Source organism: Saccostrea cucullata, unplaced genomic scaffold, assembly GCF_032062105.1.
Source record: "Saccostrea cucullata isolate Sc308-1 unplaced genomic scaffold, CSIRO_AGI_Scuc_v1 ctg5015, whole genome shotgun sequence".
In the NCBI taxonomy this organism is placed as follows: Eukaryota; Metazoa; Mollusca; class Bivalvia; order Ostreida; family Ostreidae; genus Saccostrea; species Saccostrea cuccullata.
The window spans coordinates 142,916-165,535 of NW_026923186.1; the positions used below are offsets into that span (position 1 = coordinate 142,916).

At 31.9% G+C, this 22,620-nt stretch overlaps 1 protein-coding gene across 1 annotated transcript; it reads right to left on the bottom strand.

Annotated features, from left to right (window-relative positions):
* Positions 1-11,036: 11,036 nt before the first annotated feature.
* On the bottom strand, positions 11,037-13,193 carry LOC134263381 (complement C1q-like protein 2). Its single transcript, XM_062745711.1, has 2 exons — positions 13,004-13,193; positions 11,037-11,452 (listed from the first exon to the last, which is right to left on the bottom strand). The coding sequence occupies exons 1-2, from the start codon at positions 13,191-13,193 to the stop codon at positions 11,037-11,039; spliced, it is 606 nt and encodes a 201-aa protein (XP_062601695.1).
* Between the last annotated feature and the right edge of the window lie 9,427 nt (positions 13,194-22,620).

Consider the following 22,620-nt stretch of genomic DNA (forward strand, 5'->3'; position numbering starts at 1 on the left):
TTCCTGTAAATCCCGAGTATCCATCGTGATATATTTCGGTATTTGAACCTAAGTTTTCAACTTTGACATGGTCACCATCACTGGCGGATTTAAGGGGGGGGGGCGTGGGGGCGCACGCCCCCCCTAAAATTTTCAAAGTATGATGTGACTAATATTTATAATGCCACATTTTGGTACAAAACTAACCAAGTAAGTGTTATTCTGCCTGGTTTTATTCTTAAAATACACAAAAATCCAGGAGCTTCCGGCGGCTGCGCCCCCTGGGCCCCCACTATTCAAATTATGACATGACTAGTATTAAACACGTCGTACTTTGGTACATCACTAAAGATTACCACTATTAGTAAGTAATAAGTAAGTAAATCGTTTATTATATAGTGGCATGTGTTACAATACAATGAGAATTGAGAAACATTCAATACATTTATTATTCAAACATCCGGACCTATATGCTATTTACTTTTACCAAAAATAATTGAAAAATATGCACTATTATTGTGCATGGTTTTACTCTAAAATACACGAAAACCCAGGAGCTTCCGGGGTCTTCGCCCCCTGGGCCCCCACCGATATGCTATATACTTTTAACAAAAATAAATTGAAAAATATGCACTGGTTAATATGTGCCTGGTTATACTCTAAAATACACGAAAACCCAGAAGCTTCCGGGGGCTTCGCCCCCTGGGCCACCACTTATATGCTATATACTTTTAACAAAAATAATTGAAAAATATGCACTATTACTGTGCCTGATTTTACTCTAAAATACACGAAAACCCAGGAGCTTCCGGGGGCTTCGCCCCCAGGGCCCCCACCAGGGCTTCGCCCTGGACCCACTGGGGGCTTTAAGGCGGCCCCCAGACCTCTTGCCTCGACAAAGTTGTCCACGCCCCCCCCCCCCAACCACAAATCCTGTATCCGCCCATGACCATGTTTCAGTTTTACTATAACAGTTCTGTTCATCTGACCCCAAATACTGTTCTCATGAAGTCTCCTATGTGTATGTGCTACAGCTTTCTTGTTTATTTTAATGGCAAGCCAAGTATCTACTTGGCAGAGAGTATCAACAACAAACATATACGTTCCCGCCACTGGACACACGAATACTCCTGTTCTATCATCGTATCCATCACCATCGTTTGTCAGAATTTCATCATATTTAACGGTCTGTCCGGTTCCAACTGTTAGAGCTTTGGTCCTCATATTAACGCCCCTCGTTGGCTTTGACGAACCTAAGAATTTACAATACAAGAAAAATCTTTGATGGATGCTTATCAACTAAGCAAGAGAATCCAAATTTAAATAGCAAGGTTTAATTTCAATTTAAATTTAGAAACATGAGGTTATTGAATTTTTTAAAAATCGGCGATTTTATATTAAAACTCTTATCAATATAACTTTTTGCTCAGATACGCCATATAAAGCTAACGCACTAATAGCCTCAACTTTGCATTTCTTTATCAGAGACGGTGTCTTAACTCCTCTCCAAATACAAGATCTATTCAATTAACTTTTTATTAACGTTACTCCTTTCTGAAAGAAATTTAATTATGACAAGATTCTCTTAATCTGACCTTTTCTATGAACCAAGCTTTTTTTTTTAATCTTTGCAAAACAAACACAGGAGAATGCATGAAGTATCATCATTGGGTAGTTTTAGCTTTCTTAATAAAACTCTTGTGGAATGTATTGTAAAGATTTTATAGATTAACAGCGGCTGTTTTTTTTTCACACTCATTAAATTCTTCGACAATAATATAATTCTATATTTTATCGGAAAATATGGATATAGTGAGCATTACTAGTTTGACATACGATATTTGATATACATGTATAAATGTTTACATTTAAATACCGTCGGTTATGTTCAAAACATCTATAATCGCTTATTGGTCACTGATTAAGCTGTAATCGAGAACATAGTGAAATTCAAACACAATAAGGCATTCCACATTTACAGTAAGTGATTTTTTTAAAAAATGTACCTGATGTTGAGAGTTTGACGAGTTCCTTCAGAGCTGTAGAGTCCAGTGTAACTGTAGCCTTAGCATTACTGTAGATCAAGGACTTAATGGAGTCAAGTTTTGTCCGTGTGTCTGACTGTGTCCCTCCTGACACAGGGTGATAATTATACAACAAATGTAGTATCAACATCACTACTTGAAAATATGTCATCATTTTTTTATTTCTAAACGATATGCAAAAGGGTAACTGAACACAATAAGCAAAATATCATTACTTTTTATATCAATGAAATGTCCACCTGTTACAGCAAAGGCGCATGCAATAAGTTTATCAAAATATCATATAACATAAGAACACAATCGGTAGGTAATTTCTGTTTTCGTATCTTGCACTTTTAAGGTGGAATGCCACACCAACTATTTATTTTATAGATCTTTGAGTCATCCTTTTTAAACAATGGTTTCAGCATTGAAAGGCCGATATTAGCTCTTAATTTGTATTTTTTCAAAGAAAATGAAAAAAATATTTATCCAAATAAGTTGTTTTCAAGTTAAAGGTTTGCTGTAAATGAATGCATCATATGAATATCTTAGAAAATATGTAAAGAAAGGCTGGTTACACTTTTTAATTTTTTTTTACAAAAAATATTTATGAAAATAAAACACATTATTTGTGAATATTTTTTAAATCTATGGCTAAAAACACCAGAAAGCTAGTCACAACTAAGGAAAACATGTTTGTCAATCATAACTTTAAAAGAAATTGAAACGAAATTGAAAAATATTAGAGAAATTAATTTTTTTAATATTTGGACCTAACCCGATCAAAATTAACACAAAATGAATAAAATGTTAACTTATTGCCTCTTCATGTATTTACAATAAAGAAATCTATTTTATTGTCAGGTTCAATAATGTTTTAACCCTTATCACACCTAATCAGACTAGTGTTCTTGGGGGAATATTATTTATTTCCAATAATTGTACAATTGTGGTTGGGATCGGTTTAATTTTGATCGGGATTGGCCAAAATTAAAAAAAAAATAATTTCTCTTAAATTTGGCTATTTCGTTTCAATTTCTTTTATAAATATGATTAATGAACATATTCTTCCCAGTTGTGACTGGTTTTAAGAAGATTTTAACCACAAGTTTAAAAAATATTCACAAATTACGTGTTTTATTTTCATAAATATTTTTTTATTTAAAAAAAATTTAATATCTATACGGCTTTTCTTTACATATTTTATTAGGTATTCAGGTGATGCATTCATTTACAGCAAAATTTTTACAAGAAAGCATTTAATTTGGATGTAAATAATTTTTTGAATTTTCTTTGAAAAAATACAAAAAATTCATATAAAATAATTAAGAGTTAATGCCGGCCTTTCAATGCTGAAACCATTGTTTAAAAAGGTTGACTCAGAGATCTATAAAATAAAAAGTTGGTGTGGCATTCCTCCTTAAGGTATGCCTTTACTCAGAAGACTAAAAATTCCACTGATAAGAACGAAAAACCACCTATTGCACATTGTACAACTATGATTCTTGTGTTAAATTTCAATTTCAAATAACTGGGTTAACGACCTACTTTTCATCCTAGTGGCCCCTGAGTATTTCTTGGAAAAAACTCAATTTTTCACACTATATGATTCATTTTTTCTTTACTCAGAAAATATTAGAAGCAACACAACTCTTGAAATAATGAAATATTATAGCAATGGAACAGTGTTGCTTCATATAAAGAAACGATTAAAGTTTGAGCCATAAACTTAATAATTATTACAATCCGAATTTCCTCTGTCATATTTATATTTTTTCCCCATTTTTAATTAAATATTTTTAAAAATCTGAATGACAAGAGCTCTAAATTATCTATAGCCTCAGGGGTCAATGATCAAATTATTGAGATATATTGTCCGGAATGGTTTTTGCCCATATTTTTTAATTTCTTTATTTCATAGCATTCAATTATTTGAAATAAATTATGAGTTTTTACACCTATAATATTTGCAAATTGTGTTTTAAAATACATGTTACCTTTACATTGTAATTAATATCGTAAGAAATGATAAATTTTGACAAAAATGAAAAATTAAAATTTTAGTCCGAATTTCCTCTTCATTTCCATACATTGATTTTTGTTCCCGTTAATTTTCTTCGAATAATAAAATATTAATTTTTTAGATTGATATTGAGTTAAAACTTGGTTATTTTATCCATTTAGAACAATTTTTGACTTAACATATTATACTTTATAAAATTTCCTTTCTGTTTTCTGAAACCTGAGTAAACGTCATCCTTAATAGATATTTATTTTTTAGGAGAATTGGTCGCTGGTTGACTGATATTTCTCCATTGCTTCCCATGATTCAGAACAAACCATCAGCAAATTGTAAATGTACAAGACAGCACCTTGGGCAATGTGGACTTTATTTCACAAATTGTAATAATTCTATGAAAATGCTTTTCTTTCTAGGGATTTATAGAAGTGGTGTAACGACGAAAAGTGACCCCCGTAGAATATTGACCGGGGGTCATTTTTCTACGTAGAAATTTGACCACCTGGTCAATATTCTACGTAGAAAAATGACCCACTTTTCTGTGGAAATAATGGCCTTGGGGTCGTTTTTCTCCGTGTGCATTGTAGAAAAATGACCCCGTAGAATAATGACCCCTTGTCATTTTTTGATGCAAAAACAATCGTTATGGTAGGAATGTTCTTGTTAGGCGAATGTATATGGGTAATATCAACTTGCCTTATGCTTTGAAGTGTTATTTCTGAAAGCTTTTAAGCTTAGATAACGAAATCAAATCTATACAATATATACCTTACATTAATTATCCCCATTGAGGGAAAACAATATTAAAATGTTCTAACTAAAGGCTGTTAGAGCAAAGATACGCACATTCGTAGAAACGTTTAATACATTTTATACAGTAAGGTAGGATTCTTCTAACATTTCTTGTATTTAAAAATTAATGAAATTTTCACAGAATCAACAAGACAATATCACTAAGTGATGGTATATCAGTGAGATTAAATTTGACCGTTTAATAAGAGGCAAGGTCAGGTCAAGGTCATTACCTTTTTCCTGGACATTAAGAATAAAATATTACTGTTTCCAATCATGCAATCCCTATTTGGAATTCAAAAGAATGAATGTTTTTCTTTTTGCATAAAAAGATACTACCACATAGGGCCTATAAGATGATATTACCAAATTGACATAAATAATTTAAATAAAATGGATATTTGCTAATCCGAATTTCCTCTACTTTTCTTAAATTTCTAGGATATATTAGTTATTCTTATATGCTTCCTATATTTAACTTTTTTCTCATATTCACGTATGGTACAGTTGTCACATAAAGGTACAAAATGATACAAAAACTTGAAGTTTGATCGTTTACTAAGAGAGAAATAAACACTTTTTACGGATTTTTGGCTCAAATATGTACTTAGATTCAAAGCATTTAAAAGCCAACATAGTTCTAGTATGTGTGAAAAATATTATTTATTTGATATATTTTGAAACTTTAGTCCCTTATTATTATTTTACCTTGCATTTGAACATTTCGTCTAGTCTTTCATTGCGTAAAAATTATAACCAAATTCAACGTTCAATAATAATATTGAGAGGCAGTTTATAAGATATTTTCATACACCGCCATTCCGCCAAAAATATGTATACATGTGTAGTCCCTGCTAGTTTTCAAACGCAGTTTACCATTTTTATTTAAAGTTGTACAATTGTGATGAGGAAAGAAAAATATGGTCTTTTAAATCTCTTACACCTAAATATATAAGACATATAAGCAAATGTACTTTGAATATTTCATCTAGTCAGAAACTAGAGAAGAATCCTACCTTAAAAAAAGTTATTTTCTAGCTGGTGTCAAAAAAAGTTTCATAATTAATTATAAACCTCTTTAATTTTACCCTGGATAAATAATTCGCAAAAATCAAAATCAAGTTATAAAAGTTTAAAGTTTTTGATCCCTACTTTTAAAATTGGCGCGAAAAAGGGCGCTAGCTTAGAAAATTAGATATTATATCAAAATATTTGATTTCCTATGAATGAAGTTTCAAACTTCTCTTTAAAAGATAGGGATGTATTTCTGTGACAAGACCTTTTTTGTGTACAACCAATTTTGACCTTTTGACATTGACCTTGGAGTTTGACACACTTTTACAAAAAAATTCCACACTTTTACTTTGGCATTAACTTTTGGACGGTATGTGCTATGACTTTATATCGAAGTAATGGCTTGATAGACTAAGAGTTCATTAATTTGCAAAGGTAGTGTCTATAAAATCTCAGAAGAAAGGGGATGTAACAGCAACCATTGGTCAGGTGTCTGCGGGCTAAAAAGTGTTGAAAAGGGAAGTTTTTTATTTATAGATACCTCTGAAGGTTGCACTATTATTCACTCATGATAAGATGTAAATTTTTGCCAGTTTTGGAGGAATTTTTAATATCATTACAAGAACGTTCTCGGTGTGTATTGTATTTCCTGTATATACAGGAATAAGAGGCCCACGGGCCTTATAGGTTACCTGAGTATCCCATAACAACTTTCCAACAATTAAATGAATTTGATTCATATTTTAAACCAGAGGCCATGAAACTCACAATTTTGAAAGAGGCACCATTGCATATCATAACTACACACTTAGAATGTTTACTTTGATTACTTATTACCCAGAGGTAGATCAGAGTAACAAAGAGAAAATGCACGTCCAGACAGGAACCACTGAGCCTGGGGCTATATATTTCAAAATTTTGGAAATTTTATCATGAATTTTATTTCATCATAAATTGTTGATTGATACAAAATTTTTAAAGCATTAATTTATTTTCAGACTACTCGTATGTACACCCCCTCCAAATACCTCGGACGCAGGGGCCCGAAAATTAACCGTTTTGGAAAAGACAGCTTTCTTCATCATAAATATTTACTTAGGTCATTGGCATAATACCCAGGAGCAAAGAAAAAGTTTTTCAAAGAATTCATGCATTTTCATTATGTAAACATTAGTGCCCCACCCTAACACAAAAACCCCTGACCCAAGGGCCCTGAAACTCACAAATCTCAAAGAGGCATCCTTCCTCCTCATAACTACGTACATAATTAATTGGTTTAATACCAAGGCGCAAAAAAGATGATTTTCAAAGAAATAATTCATTTTCACTATATAATCTTTATAGCCCCGTCCTAGCACTAGAAACCCTGACCCTGGGGCCATGAAATTCACAATTTTGGAAGAAGCAGCCTTATTCAACATAAATATGCACTTGGTTGTTTATTTAATGTCCATTAGCAAAGAAGAAGAATTTCAAAGAAATAATGCATTTTAACTATATAATCTATTTAGCCCCACCCAAGCACTAGAACCCCTGACCCTGAGGCCATGAAATTCACAATTTTAGAAGAGGCAGCCATATTCAACTTAACTATGCATTTGGTTAGTTTATTTAATGCCCAGGAGCAGAAAAGAAGATTTTCAAAGAAATAATGCATTTTAACTATATAATCTATTTAGCCCCACCCTAGCACTAGAACCCCTGACCTTGGGGCCATGAATTTCACAATTTTGGTAGAGGACTCAATGCTGATTACAATCATACCAACAGTTTGACTGCTTGATGTCCAGGAGTAAAGAAGAAGATTTTTAAAGATTGCAATATTTTAGTGGTTTTGGCCCAAGACTTTAAAGTCCAGACTTTTTTTATTGACAGCTGCTTTTTCAATAAAAATGGAACTCGTGAAATTACCTACCTAGTAAATGGTCATTCGCAAAATTATTTTGTTAAAAACACTCTGATTGCACACCCAAGTACTCTGAAGTTGACACCTAAAAGATGCTTGAGTTTCGGATTGACAATATCTATGTGTTTTTTTGAGTCCGGGCCTTCCAACAATCTATTGGAATTTCCATGGGTACCAAATGCGCTCCGCTATTAGTAGACCTATTTTTGTATTCATATGAAGCAGAATTTGTGCAAAATCTTATGTTTCGGAGGTCCGTGTTTGCTCTGCTCTTATTTTGTATTGTTTTTTGGACTTTGATATTAAATACTGTTCGTTATCTCCATATCCTTCTTCCATACAGATGTATATGTAAGTTTAAAGGTAAGAGCTAAGGGAATTGAATTTATACAGTTAAATAACGTTGCTTTTTTTGCTTCTATGCTATGTTTTTGGATTTGTAAATTTTTTATAAGTTTATAGTTATCAGAAACGTATCATGCCATTTTCGAAACAAAACCTTTAAATGATAAAAAAACACCCAATACTATAAGCATAAATTTATGCTCCTCAATGAATATATTCCGTTGAATTTTGCAGGCCAAGAATAAATACATATATATAGCCTATATAATACTTGATACATTAATTGTGATGATACTATTAAGATCGACATACAATCAAATATATGTTGGAAAGGATTAAAGTACATTAAAAATTCCCCCTTTTTGCATTTGAAAGTATGAAAAAATATCAGGAGACACACATATAAGGTTTTATTGTATAAAAAAAGTAGGGGGTCAAATTTCTATGGGGGTCATTTTTCAACGTGTGTGGAGTCGTGGAATTACTGGTCTGGAATGTTTTTCTACTGTCGAAAAATGACCCTACTTGTGGTGGAATATTGACCCGGGATCATTTTTCTACGTAGAAAAATGACCCCCTGGTCAATATTCTACGGGGGTCACTTTTCGTCGTTACAGTGGCCGTATTGTTTGACAAATTACATTTACCTTTAATAAAGTTACTTGTAAAAGAGAACGTATTATAATACTACCATAACAGTCATGATATACCACCGTAACACATTAAAACACTGTTAAGACCAGACATCAAAGTATGGATGTGATGTTGCGTTCTATTATCTTTCTCTGCCTATGAACACTAAGGTACATGTATTAAAGTATAATTGAATGGCTGATAACATACTTTAAGATTTGAAAATTTCTGTTATATTGTATTGTTTAAAGATGTCCAAATTTTTATATGGCTGATATTTGTAGTAATCCTAGCTGCTAACACGAAAAAAGACCCATAGACAAACTAAACTGTTTAACAGTCAGATTTTAGAATGACACCAACTTTTATTTACAGTTTTTGTCATTTGTATGCAAAATTAATTATTGACATATTTTGTTCTTATGTACCGGTAATCATTCAAAAGAATTGTCGAGATGATATTTGTGCCTTTAATTTAAGCCATTATTGACCTGTGTCCGAAAGAGAGAAAACAATAGTGGATTATCAGTGTTGCAAAGCAACAAATTTAGTTTTATCATTTGCAATCATCGTCATGCTGAGTAAATTCAATTATTGTATCATCAATAATTTGCAAGGTTGTTTGACAAATAAATGTACGCATGAAAATCCCCATTGCGGTCTGACATTAGCTAAATTCATGGACCATAAAATAAGAAAAAAATAAAACATATTTTTTGTTTTCAATGTTTTTCTTGTATATTTTCTCATGAATCAATAAAGCTATCATCTTTGCCCCCCCCCCCAAGGGTGTCAGATGCGCTGATCTCCTTACAAATCCCCCACCCTAAAATACAAGTTTTCTGCAGAAAGCGGGTTCAGAACAAACCTAGCGGGTCAGAAACCCTTGGCTGGCAAAGATGTATCTCTATATACACTGTCTTGTCTGTGGTTTGTTTTTTTCTGTTAGTATAGCAATGTTTCAATAAATCCTGAGGTAAAGCAAAGTTTCAATTAATGTTTATTATGTGTTTACCTACATTATCTACTTTAACATGATCACCAACTTTTAGCTTCACGATCACAGTTCTGCTTGTCTGCCCCCAACTGTTCTTTTCATAAACTGGTCTACATATTCTGGCCACAATTTGCTTGTTAACTTTTATGGCAAGCCAGGTCTAAACATTAATGAGAGTATCAACAACAAACATGAATGTTCCAGCCACTGGACACACTAATGTTCTATTATTATATCCGTTCGTCTGTCCTTTTTCCAAGTGTAATAATTGAGGCTTCAACATTAACAGATAAACTGGTACGCCCTCGTTAGTTTTGTTTTTGAGGAACCAGTTTGAGAAAAATCTTATCTTTGGTATTCATAATTTATTCAAATGAATTTTATTATTATGTACTTTTATAAATAATAATAGAATTAATAGTTAATGTACTTTTATAAATTAACTATTAATTTTATGTTCTTTTATATACTTTAGGACGTATAAAGATAGGAAAACTGTGATAGTCATGTCCATATTTTTTTTTACTATTTTGTATATATCTTTATTTTATGTAACTTGTTATTTTCATTCAACGTTTTACTCTTTTTTCTGAATGATTTAATTGTGTCAAGATTAAGTAACCTTAACTTTCTCTATGAACGAAGCGTTGTTTGTAAATTTTTCGAGACAAATGCAGGAAACTGCATGCTATCATACTTTTGGCCTAAGCATAATTTTAAAATAATGTTTAGTTTGCCTTATTGCAAGCCTTATTGGCTTAGTATGTAGGTGGCACCCCCCCCCCCCCCCGAAAACCCTAGCATACACAATGACAATATGAGAAAACCCAGAAATAAAAAGGGGAAAAGTCGGTCGGGAAAGAGGAAATAACCATTTTTTAAAGGTACACTAATTTTAATTTTCTTACCAAAACTCTTACTTAATATTTTTGATTTAAAAATATACCTGATGTTCATGTAAATTTGATGTTACCCAAAATATAAGATGAATACATTATATTTCGAACTTCAATGTATTAACTCATCCATATATTTAAAATAATGACAATTTTTTTAAAGTCATTTTTATCATATCAACCCTTTTTATAATGATAAGCGTCATTAAAAAGACAAAGTAACCCAGGTCTTTCTCTAATATATTAATTTACTAGTATTACATAAAATTGAACTTTACCTTATGATAAATTATCATATTTACATGTAGATATAATCAATGCATTCCGACTTTACTCATTTAACATTGTTTATCGTCTTTCAATTTCTTTGCTTCTGCATTACTAGTATTGTGCCTGAACAAGCTCTTCTTTTTAATTTGCTGGTCTGTTAGTAAAGTAGTGTTCCCGTGAATCCCGAGGTTCCACTTTTATATATTTGAACCGTACTATACTCGTTTTCCACTTTGACATGATCACCAAGCCTTAGTTTCACTATCACAGTTCTGCTTGACTGACCCCAAATGTTTTTATAATGTGGTCTATGCATTTTTGCAACAGTTTGCTTATTTACTTTTATACCAAACCAGGTGTCCACATTGGAGAGAGTATCAACGACAAACATATAAGTTCCGGCCACTGGACACACGAATACTCCTGTTCTATCATCATATCCATTACCATCGTTTGTCAGGATCCCATCATATTTAATGGTCTGTCCTTGACCAACAGTAAGAATTTTGTTCCCAATATAAACAGAGAAACTAATTCCTTTGGTTGGTTTGGGCAAAGCAGCAAATGTATTTCCTACAACATGAAATAATATTCAACATATATGTATAAACAATACTTGAATTATGTTTAAGAATTCAGATCTTTCTTACCGGGATCCAACATAAAATAATACAACCTTAATTCACCCACATGAGACTTTCCATGTGATTATAAGACTCTGTTTAATCTCAGCATGAGATTAAAAAGAGATTGTGAAATTTAGTTTATGTATGGATTGCTGAAATAGTTTGTGTCACTTAATCATTGAATCATATAATAAAACGATTATTGGTGGTGGTGGTGGTGGGTGGGGGGGGGGGGGGGTCTGATCAGTAAGATGATTTAGGCACAGTCGAAGTACAATATTCACCGAGCCCGAAGAGCTCCGCAGGTGTCTAAATCATCATATAAACCTAGACATCAGTAATACTTGTGTATAAAATACCTATGTAAATAATCAACAAGAAAAAAAATAATTTAATTATGGTCTATGATTTGAAAGTCTTTTCTTGTTTATAACCAAGGATATGATGCTCTTTACGTCTTTCTCTCCTCTCATCCATTCATTATTATAATATGCTCAATTTATATAAATTAAAAAAAGGGTTTTCCAGAAAATTTCATGGAACTTCCATTATATTTCTGAGATAAAGTGTTTGTCATTTTTTTTGTTTGTTCCCATACAAAAGAGAGCAGATGCAATCTAACAGGATCATGAAATATCTTAAGGAGGCACAAATTAACCACCATATACAACTTAATTTTTAGATATGATATCCTAAGCTGTCAACTATCATTTGGAAAAAAACATTTTCATACATTTAAGTTTTAAAATTTGATCATTATTGTATATCTCTATATAGGACTTTTTTTCTAAAGTAAACCAAAATAGTCTGAAAATGGCCACAACCACCACCCCTTTTAGTTTAGGTTGAAATCACTATGTTATGATCAAATTTTGTAAAAATTAAACGGTCAAAATCAAAAATATTTGTCAATATTACATATCACCAAAAGGCCTGTGAAATGCTAATTTTGAAATGAAGTTAACAAGTAATCAACACTTTAAAGAAAATTGAAATTTTGACTTAAGTCTATGTTTGTTTCATGATCCTGGGGCACATCTTAACCTTATGTCAAACATTTTATATCATACATTTAATGTTGTGGAAGTCAAGCAAATCAAAATTAAACTAGGTTTTGATATTGATTCACAGTAGCATTGTTATTTGTGAGTTTTGAGATTAATTATATAATTAATAAATATTTTACAGGTGATTAAAAATTTGACTTAATTCTAAGTTTTTCATGATCCTGGGAATAACATTCAGTATTTGAGTAAAAACCCAGACTGACAGTCACTGTAGTTTGATTTTTACCATAAGTTTTTTTCGAGGATTCCAAACCAGATATCTTCATATAACATAATATATGAACGCATATTAATTAAAGCTAGTGTTCAGTAACATTGACTTTTTTGGATTCTTGGTCTCGGTATTTCTAAACATATTTTTAGTTTCTTTTACTTGTTTAAATACATGTAAAAGCTAAAAGAATTGCCACATTGGATTTTTGAAAATCTACCTGATGTTGAGAGTTTGACGAGTTCCCTCAGAGCTGTAGAGTCCAGAGTAACAGTAGCCTTAGCATTACTGTAGATCAAGGACTTTATGGAGTCAAGCTTTGTCCGTGTGTCTGACTGTGTACCTCCTGACACAGGGGAATAATTATTTACAAAATATATTATCAACATCAATAATTGAAGGTATGCCATCGTGTTTCGTCTTTTAAACAATTCGCAAAAGAAGAAAAAAACAATGTAAGGTACCAAACATGGAGGAATATTTATAAATAAAGGATCCATCTGTTACAAGAAGGACGCACGCAATAATTTCATCAAAGTATCAAATTACTCAAAAACCTGATTTGGGGCTAATTTTTTATCATTGTATAAAAAGGAACTTCTGTACATTTACTTTATCTTTAAGAATCGATCAATGGCTGACTGATATCTCTGTCTCTATACCCTTAATTTAGAATAACCAATAAGCTATCTGTATAATGGGTATTAACAATACATCAGCACCCTAGACAATTTCATGGACATTCCCTCTTCTCTGAAACTCACACTATAAGAGACGAATAGTTGTCATTGCATGAAAATACTTCTTTTTGTGTAAAGTTATATGAAAGGTCTGAAGAGAATAAAAAAAACTAACCTGATAATATTAAAATAACATATAAAGTTGCCTTAAACAAAAATATTGTTTGGTGTTTTTACCACGTGCTGTGTATAGTAAGTCTCTCTATTATTCTATTTTATATTATATTATTCCTTCTTATACCCATCAAGACTTTAACTTAATTATTAACTACAGTTCTGATCAGATTGGATTTTTTAGACAATAATTTCATATAAAATACATTATAGCTGGGTTTTGTTGGATTGTTTAGCAATTTTCCTTTTCCCCTAATCTATACAGAATCATTGTCATAATGTAGAGAATTGAAAGCAAAATCTTTAAAATCACAGCATAATTAAAAGCTGTCAAAGTTTTCTAATAACCTACCCGGTATTTTTTCCTCCAATAGTTATATATCTTTTTTCAAACTGCGACCGATTTTTAATGAAATTGCAATTAATAATATTTTTTTCCTTTTTTTGTTTGTATACAGTAGTCATCTTGAATGTGCTTTCCAAGTTTTAAGTGATGTGAAATCAAATGAACAAAGTATCATTATTTGGCAGGAATGGTTGGTGTGATGGGGCGTAAATGTGTTTCCTTGGGTTATTGACATTACTGAACAAGCTTCTCTCTTCTTAGGGCAATCTGATTATACATTTTTGTTGGTTTAATGGTACATATCTAAATCCCTAACAAAATTCATTTTAGGGGTAGTTTTAGTTATTCCTACCTTATGTATAGAACACAATTGATAATTGAAAGTTCCTTAAATCTGTTGCGTACATGAAATAACTTTTGTATTAGCATTTTGCATTTTTCTAGGCAGTTGTGGTCTAAAATTTATAGTCCATGTTCATGATCTTTCAATTTTTTATCCACTCCCCAAATCAGTGTTGGAAAAAATAAAATAAGTATCACCCTACTCATCTGACTCGATCGATTTACCAACTTGACTTTGAATGTTTATTTTTAATGTGTATGGTTTCTTAACATACATGTACATATAGATTTTAAAAAAGCAACTCTAGCATTAAAATTACAGTTTGGTGCCTTTTTTATAAAGATACTTAAAATATATTGCTTTTTATGATTAATTAGCACTAATTTTATTGAAATCCGTCATCAATTCAGTGTATAAAATACCGGTATACCCTTCCGCTTTTCAACCGGGGGTATAATAATGTACTAACAATAAGTATGAAAAACGTCAGTCAGCATTTGACTCAATGATAAATTGTATTTGCTGACAAGGTCATTGTATCGACCAAAGAACTTACGAAATGATGAGTTTAAAAGAGACTGCTGATATTCTTCTTTCATCAACTTGTTTGTCAATACTTTACCTCATCCTAAAAATTGTTCATACGTAGAGCATGCTCTTGCGTATCGTATCAGCTGAGATAAATAAACTCCGTATGCAGGTGATGAAGGTTTATTTCTGCATAAGTAAGGGAAGTTAGAGGTTGGTTGTTAGATTACCATTAACGCCTTTTTCAAGTGACAGATGTGTCAGGCTCTGTGGTGTCTTTTATCTCAAGCTCATCAGGACATATCGTATCGACATAGGATTAAAAATTACCATCGTTAATTCACAATACGTCGTCGATATATCTAAATGTCGAGTTGAAGGCCACAGCAAGTGTTTTCTTCTTTTTACGCATAAGATTTTGCAATAAAGGTCTGCTAATAACGGAGCGCAATTGGTATCCATGGGAATTGCAATAGATTATTGGAAGACCTGATCTCCAAAAACCATATAAATACTGTTAATCAGAAACTCAAGCATCTTTTATGTCAATTTCAGAGTATTTGTGTGTGCAGTCAGAATGTGTTTTATCAAAATAATTTTGCAAATGACCAATGACCAGAAAAGTAAATTTACGAGTTTTTATTGAAAAAGCAGCTGTCAATGATATCAAAAAGCCTGGACTTTAATTTATCGTGGGGAATGGTTGTGTATAAATTTGAAAAGTCGTAAGTTTTAAGCTGTTGATTGTGGTAAAATCCTGTGATTTTAAATTGTCCAAAAGTTCTTTGGAATTTTTTAGTATCCACATCTGATTCACACAACTTCTTGAATATATTGTTGCACAGTATTCTTGAAGTTTTTCCTTGACTACTGTCAATATCATAATGAGGAGTAAAGAAAGAGGCTTGGTTGAACATTTACTGAAACCAGTAATGTATCTTTGTTAAGGTCTTCCGTTTCCAACGGAAGACCTTCTACTGATTCTGTTGGTAAAGATTATTATTCTTTTTTTTTTCTTCTACTTCCTAGACGCCAACTTTGAAGCCTCATGTCTCACTCATTTCTCAATTGATTTCTCTCAAATTTTCAGAAGTTACTAAACTCTTTCAGAATGCTGTCTAAAATCTCAAAAAGTCACTTCCGGTTTTGAGTTATTTCCCTTTAAATGAAAATTTATAAGCTTTCGTTTCCAGATAAAGGCTCAGAGACGGCTAAAGCTGGAGCAGAAATTCTACTGATTTTAGATTATAGAAGGATTGAAGTTGTGCACATTGGTTTTTGTTTTTCGATTTCCCCATTCAAAATGGCGCTATATAGGGGTCAAAAATAAGAACGCTTAAAAGAACCAAAAATTACTCATATTTTGCTTTTCATCTTCTAAACTAAAAATATTTTCTTAAAATATATAGAACATAATTTGTGCAGAATTAGAAGATCTTTCAAATGATATCTTGGAAAAAGGGCTGACCCCTAAATTAAGGGATCTAGAGGGGCCACATTTTTTTCCAGATATCTCAAAAAGTATTGAGAATTTGTTATACATCAAAGAAGCAAAGTTGTTGAAAATCTCTTGTAAAATCTACTGATGTCATAAAAGTACGTCCTGTAAGGTCACTTCCGACCGAACCGGAAGTAGACCGAAACTGCATATTTTTGCCTTTTTTGACATGTTTTGGGGAAATATTTGTCACTGGAAGCATGAAACTTAATTTTCCGTTCGTCGACGTCACTTCCGGTCAAACAGGAAGTAGCAAAAATGGCTTACTTTTGCAATTTTCAACATAGATTTGGAAAATTTAAATCATTAGAGACGTCATTTCTCTTTTTTTTTTTTTTTTTTTAAAAAGATAAAAGTTACTTCCGGTCAAACAGGACGGAAGACCTACTTGTTGCTTTGCAACGAGCTTTGCTCTAGTTTGTAATGATTTTTATGAAGTTTCGGAATCCAATATATATATATGGTAATTCAAATTCATTTTGGTTCTTCGGGATATTAAAATTATTATTAAAAAAAACTGACATATGATTTTGAAGAATTTCTTCCCCAGAAAGGGAACTATTAGTATAAGTTGGATTAATAGTATCACTTGTAGAATTAAATCGAATTTCTTCGAAACTAAAATTTATATAATGAGGCATACAAACAAAGACAATGTTACCTGCTTTCTCAGCAGGTACCAGTACGTATTGATCATGAAATCTAGTATCTTATTCTTTTTTCACATCTGGATTATTGAATACAGAAGGATATATGGTTTTCATATTGCCCCTAAATCTTTTAATACGCGATTTTAACATGGATCTGATATATGTACATTCTATCCATTCTGACAAAGTGTCAACACTTTATATCAGAAAGCCAGTGAATTTTGACTTTGCTGATGAACAAGTACATCGCAAAAATAACATGTTTTCTTTATTATTGAATTTTATTACATACTGTATATATGTCCTTTTCTTTAAAATCATTATGACTGCACAAACTCTTTTATTTTATTTGCTTTTTCTGTTAGTAAAGTAGTGTTCCAGTAAATCCAGAGTGCCCACTATTATAAATTTGAACATTTACACAATGACAGTAATTATCAACTTTGACATGGTCACCACGCTTTAGAATAACTTTCATAGTTCTGCTTGTTTGGCCCCAGTCATTTCCTTTGTGAGCTGCCCTAAACACTCTTCCTACTGTTTGCTTGTTTACTTTTATAGCAAGCCCAGTCTCGGCATCGGTGAGCCTATCAACAACGAACATGTAAGTTCCCGCCACTGGACACACAAATACTCCTGTTCTATCATCATATCCATTACCATCGTTTGTCAAAATCCCATCATATTTAACGGTCTGACCTTTTCCAAATGTAAGAATTTTGTTCCCAATATAGACAGAGAAACTAACTCTCTTTTTGTGATTCAAGGAATCTGCATATACTTTGTCTGCAATTTGAAACAATGTTCATCATATATCTACATCAATACAAAAATAATCAGAATGCAAAATAATTAATTTTTTTATATTCAGGTTATCATAAACCAAAGAAGGTACAAAAGCCTTATTTTTTAGTTTGGTTCATTCATTCTAACTATCTTCATTTGACTTTATGTCAGAATGTAACCTTTACCCAGAGATCAGTGACATTGAACTCCTTTGTTGTTCTTGGTTTTTTTTTCGTATTTTGAATATTATTTATCTCTCATTTACGAGGGGTGATCAAAAAGTTCGCGAACTAATTAAATAACTTCCATAAAAGAAACACTATTTGGTTTCAATGTTAATTATATTTTAAATTGATCCTCTCCAATTTTAATGCACATCAATCACCGTTCTGCACATGCGTGAATCACGTGATATTGGCGGTCACGTGACCCCCTCCGTAGCGTTCTGTCACAAAAGTTGAAAGATTTTTCAGAGTTTTATATTTCTTTCCATGTGAGTTAATTTTTTTGACAAGAACAGTTTATTTGTTGAAAATGGTCAAATCTCGGCAACAGAATGGGTCGATAAGAATATCCTTTTCAAAAATAAGCATGGCGACCATTAAAACACAAATCTTTCGTCTCGGGAAAGACCTTTCTTCAAGGTCGATAGAGAATGGGTGCCTCCTTTTTATCATATCTAATATGTTTAAAATCTAAAGTAAACTATATCTTAGGTATTTAATGATTATATTATTGTTCAAATATTTAATTATTTTTCAAAGTGTAAATTGGAGGTCTTTGATAGCAAATTGCTTAATTAAAAACACGTATCTTTTCAAACTTGCTTTTACTGGGTAAGATGACAAGTATCATATTTAACCATCTGCCTTCCTTCAATAAAACGATCAATCCAATCATTAATTGAATTTATAGGAACTCATTTATCTTAATATACTGTGTACAAATTATTATATGATACAGCAGAGGGATTTCTAAGATATACAATAAATTGTACAGTCGTTTGTTGAACGAGTTCGACTGAGACAACCATTTTTCGTCACAAGTGACCTACATAGTGACGTCATTTTCACATTGTGACGTCACAAACAAGGATAAAAACTTTATTCAGCATATGCTATTTATAGACCTTGTGTATGGCTATGTGCGTACCGAATTTCATTCTAATCTGAATTGTGGTTTTGTAGATATAGAGATAGTTCGCGAACTTTTTGATCACCCCTCGTATGTATCTGTTCCATTTGTAAATAGATCAATGTCATTATATAATATACCATAAAGCATTATATTTCATTTCATTTAGCTGAGAAAAATATCATTCAGATTCTCAGAGTTCGTTACTTTCATCCATCCTGTGATTCCAGACTTTTGTTTTCAAATGCATCTGGTCGTCCGCGTGGCGCAGTGGTAGAACGTCTGCTCTAGAGTGGCGAAGTAAGGAGTTGATCCTTACCTCGCGGGTTCGAATTTCACTGTGGGTCGTGGAGACCGGTCCTACGGATAAGACCAAATAAATCAAGATCCTGTGTCGCAGTATTTGCTAGCTTGAAAAAGATCCCTCACTGGTCCATAGCCGAAAGTGTCGAGTATAGGTGTAATTTATGAGGATATCCAAATTATGAACCCTCCAACAACAAGTAGTGATGTCTCCATATGAGTGAAAAATTCTCAAAAGGGACGTTAAACAACAAACAAACAAATGTAGTTGTCAATGAAACACTTAAGTAGGTCCTAAATTTCCTATTTAAAGGTTCATATGTACCTGATGTTGATAGTTTGACCAGTTCCTTCAGAGCTGTAGAGTCCAGTGTAACTGTAGCCTTCGCATTACTGTAGATCAAGGACTTTATGCAGTCAAGCTTTGTTCGTGTGTCTGACAGTGTCCCACCTGACACAGGATGATAATATTTCACCAAATGTAGTATCAGCATCACTACTTGAAGATTTGTCATCTTGTTTTGATTTGTTTTCAAAAAGTTATAAAAGAAATGAGAATAACACGTTAAACCTCAGGAACTATTTATATGATAAGGCATACGTACATCTGTTACAGTAAAGGATCACGCAATAAGATCTTCAAAATTTCATATATCTTTTAGTTTATGATTTTTATAAATAATTTATATTTTTGCTATCCAGTCTATTAAGATTTAAGTTTTCTATCTGATTTATGATGCCTTGGAGTGAATAAACTAGTTTGACTATTTTTTTGTGAAACATTTCTTTCTTTCATATGTTTTTATAAACAAAAACCTTTACAAATGATCATTCACGCACAATCACAAATTAATCCATATATAAACTTCAATTGATCCATACATACTTGTATATGTTTTCAGTAATTTTAAGCAATTGATACAATACATATCGAAGAGATCAAACACTCACCATCTTTTGGTATACTTAACTTCCTTTGATTCATTCATGTACTTTTCATTTCTTCCTGCAATAAAAAAAACTTTCTTTTTTAGCTATTTTAATGAAAGATAGTGAAACAGACTTTGAAAATATATTAATTTTTGTTACCAAAAGAGCATTGTTTAAAATACTTGAATTACTGAAATTAGTAATAATACTGTGTCCCTTTCTCATACATTTATATGCAAAATGAACATTTGCTATTTCTTTGTATTAATTTACTATATCATTCTGGAATCATAGTTCCGTGATTGTTCTGTTTTTAATTCGTTATCTTTATTTTGCGTCTCAGCACATTTTTGAATTCAAGAAATGCCCCCCCCCCCCCCCCCAAAAAAAAAAATCTGAGAAATTAAGAGAGATTCGAAAAGATACAATTAATTATCTTTAATTGTGTGAGCCCTGTACATAATAAAGTCTACAAAATACATAACATCTTGCATTTTTTTTCTCTGATAGAAAAATCTTAGATGTCGTTTTCGAAAAGGAAATATTCCCTCAAAAGAAATAACGCTGTAAGAAATTATATACTTTGATATTTCCTGTTGAGAATGCTGTGTAATTTTACAAGAGCCCCCTTTGAAGACAATTTAATAAAATGTATACTAAAATATGTACATTTATCTCTGTTTAGTACTGAAAATTCTTTTTTTTTATTCTTTTGTATCCCTTTCAACTTTTTTACTGAAATCATTTTCACTATGAAGTACAAATCTCAAACTTTACATTCTTATATACTTTTTAATATTCTAAATGATATCGAATACTAGTAGCTGCAAACATGTTTTCCAAATGTATCTCAACATTTATGCGTTTAAAAAAATACTTGCATTTTATAGAATCTTAGGTTATAAAGTTATGCAGATAAAGAAGAAATATTGTATATCAGGTGTTTTTTTTTTGGTTTTTTTTGGCGATGATAATTTTTTCGCTTTTTCTACGACCATTTTTTAATTTGCAAAATATAAAACACACCGAAATTATATCAGTTATAACTGCAAATTTAGACCTGTAGTCGGCAATAAGGGCCTTTGAGCAGTAAGGAATTTTTCGCACCAGCATCCACTGGTTTATACGGCCTCATCCTAAAGGACGATTTCACACAGAGGATTCGCACCTGCGACGTTAGGACCAGATCGATGTTCATTTAAAAAGATTATCATTTAAATACTAGTAAAATGAATTCAAAAACATGTCTTTTCATGAATTTTCTAACAATTGGTAAAACTGACACAGGTGGATAATTATATCAATTAAATTTTCACCTGATTAAAAAAATAGGGGGCTATCTCTAGCTTTTTTTCTTTCGGATGGAACCTGACCTGACCACTTCTTATAAACATTTTGAACACAGAAGTTAATCGGCGATCACATCTAACATAATTTTCAACCATTTAAAGAAATAGCATCTAACCTAGTTGCCTTGGAATTTGACGTAGCTTTTATTTCCTGTTTAACTAAATCAATTGAAAGATATTCAGTACATATACCAATTAATGTTCTACTTTTCATACTGCTTTTCAATGTTCAAATGTGCTATTAATTGTTATATGTACCTTGACCTATGGAGAGAACGATTACAGACATTTATGTTGCTGTTCAATCTGTTCAATTCATATGTATATATAATGAAAAATGTACTTTAAACAAATATTCACTACAAAAAATTAATGACATACTAGTAGTTTAAGGGTTCTCAAAAATTTCGATACATTTCTCTTTAACGTACAAACTGTCCATTTAAAATTGAGGATATTAGCATAATAATCATAATAATAAGAATATAAATAAATGAAGTAAAATATAAATTGTGAATATCGATTCATTGATATCTGTTTTGTGTTTTGAATGTAGTACCGCTCTCATAATCAAAATTTCAAATCGCGACTTAATTTTCAACGGACTAGGGTCTAGATTCAACACCTTTGGTCTCAATTGTCATCGTTGAAAAACGACCACGGATCAATTTTCAACCCGGGTTAAATTCTTCGTTAAACCGGCTCATCCAAGTGTAACTTCAAGCCCTATCTGTACCAAACTTTAAGGGATGTTGCTTCTAGAGATTCACTGTTTTAGACTTGCTTAGAATGCTGGATTTCACATTTCTGGATGAGTGCCCAATTAAAGTTAAAAGTTTTGAAGCAGGCCCATTACATTGTACACTCAAGGCCTACCTAGACCAAAAGGATGAACACTCCACATTTAAGATTTGTTCATTTACTGGATTTTACCTACAGATTCTAGTTGAGTGACTAGGGTAAAGTTTTTGGCACTGTCTTATATAGTTTAAGTCCAATTAATCGAATTATTCTTTTTGGACTAAACAATGATGGATGATGCATCTATAAAGAAACCTAAATTGCTTCTCCAACCCTATATTTGACAGGTACATTTCTGGATGAGTGGTCAAATTA

Bases quoted from the DNA above. Each gene is read 5' to 3' on its own strand.
- LOC134263381 (XM_062745711.1), bottom strand. From the start codon at position 13,193: ATGGCATACCTTCAATTATTGATGTTGATAATATATTTTGTAAATAAT. The intron at 11,453-13,003 runs GTAGATTTTCAA...TTCATGTTGTAG, and splicing joins CGTCAAACTCTCAACATCAG to GAAATACATTTGCTGCTTTG.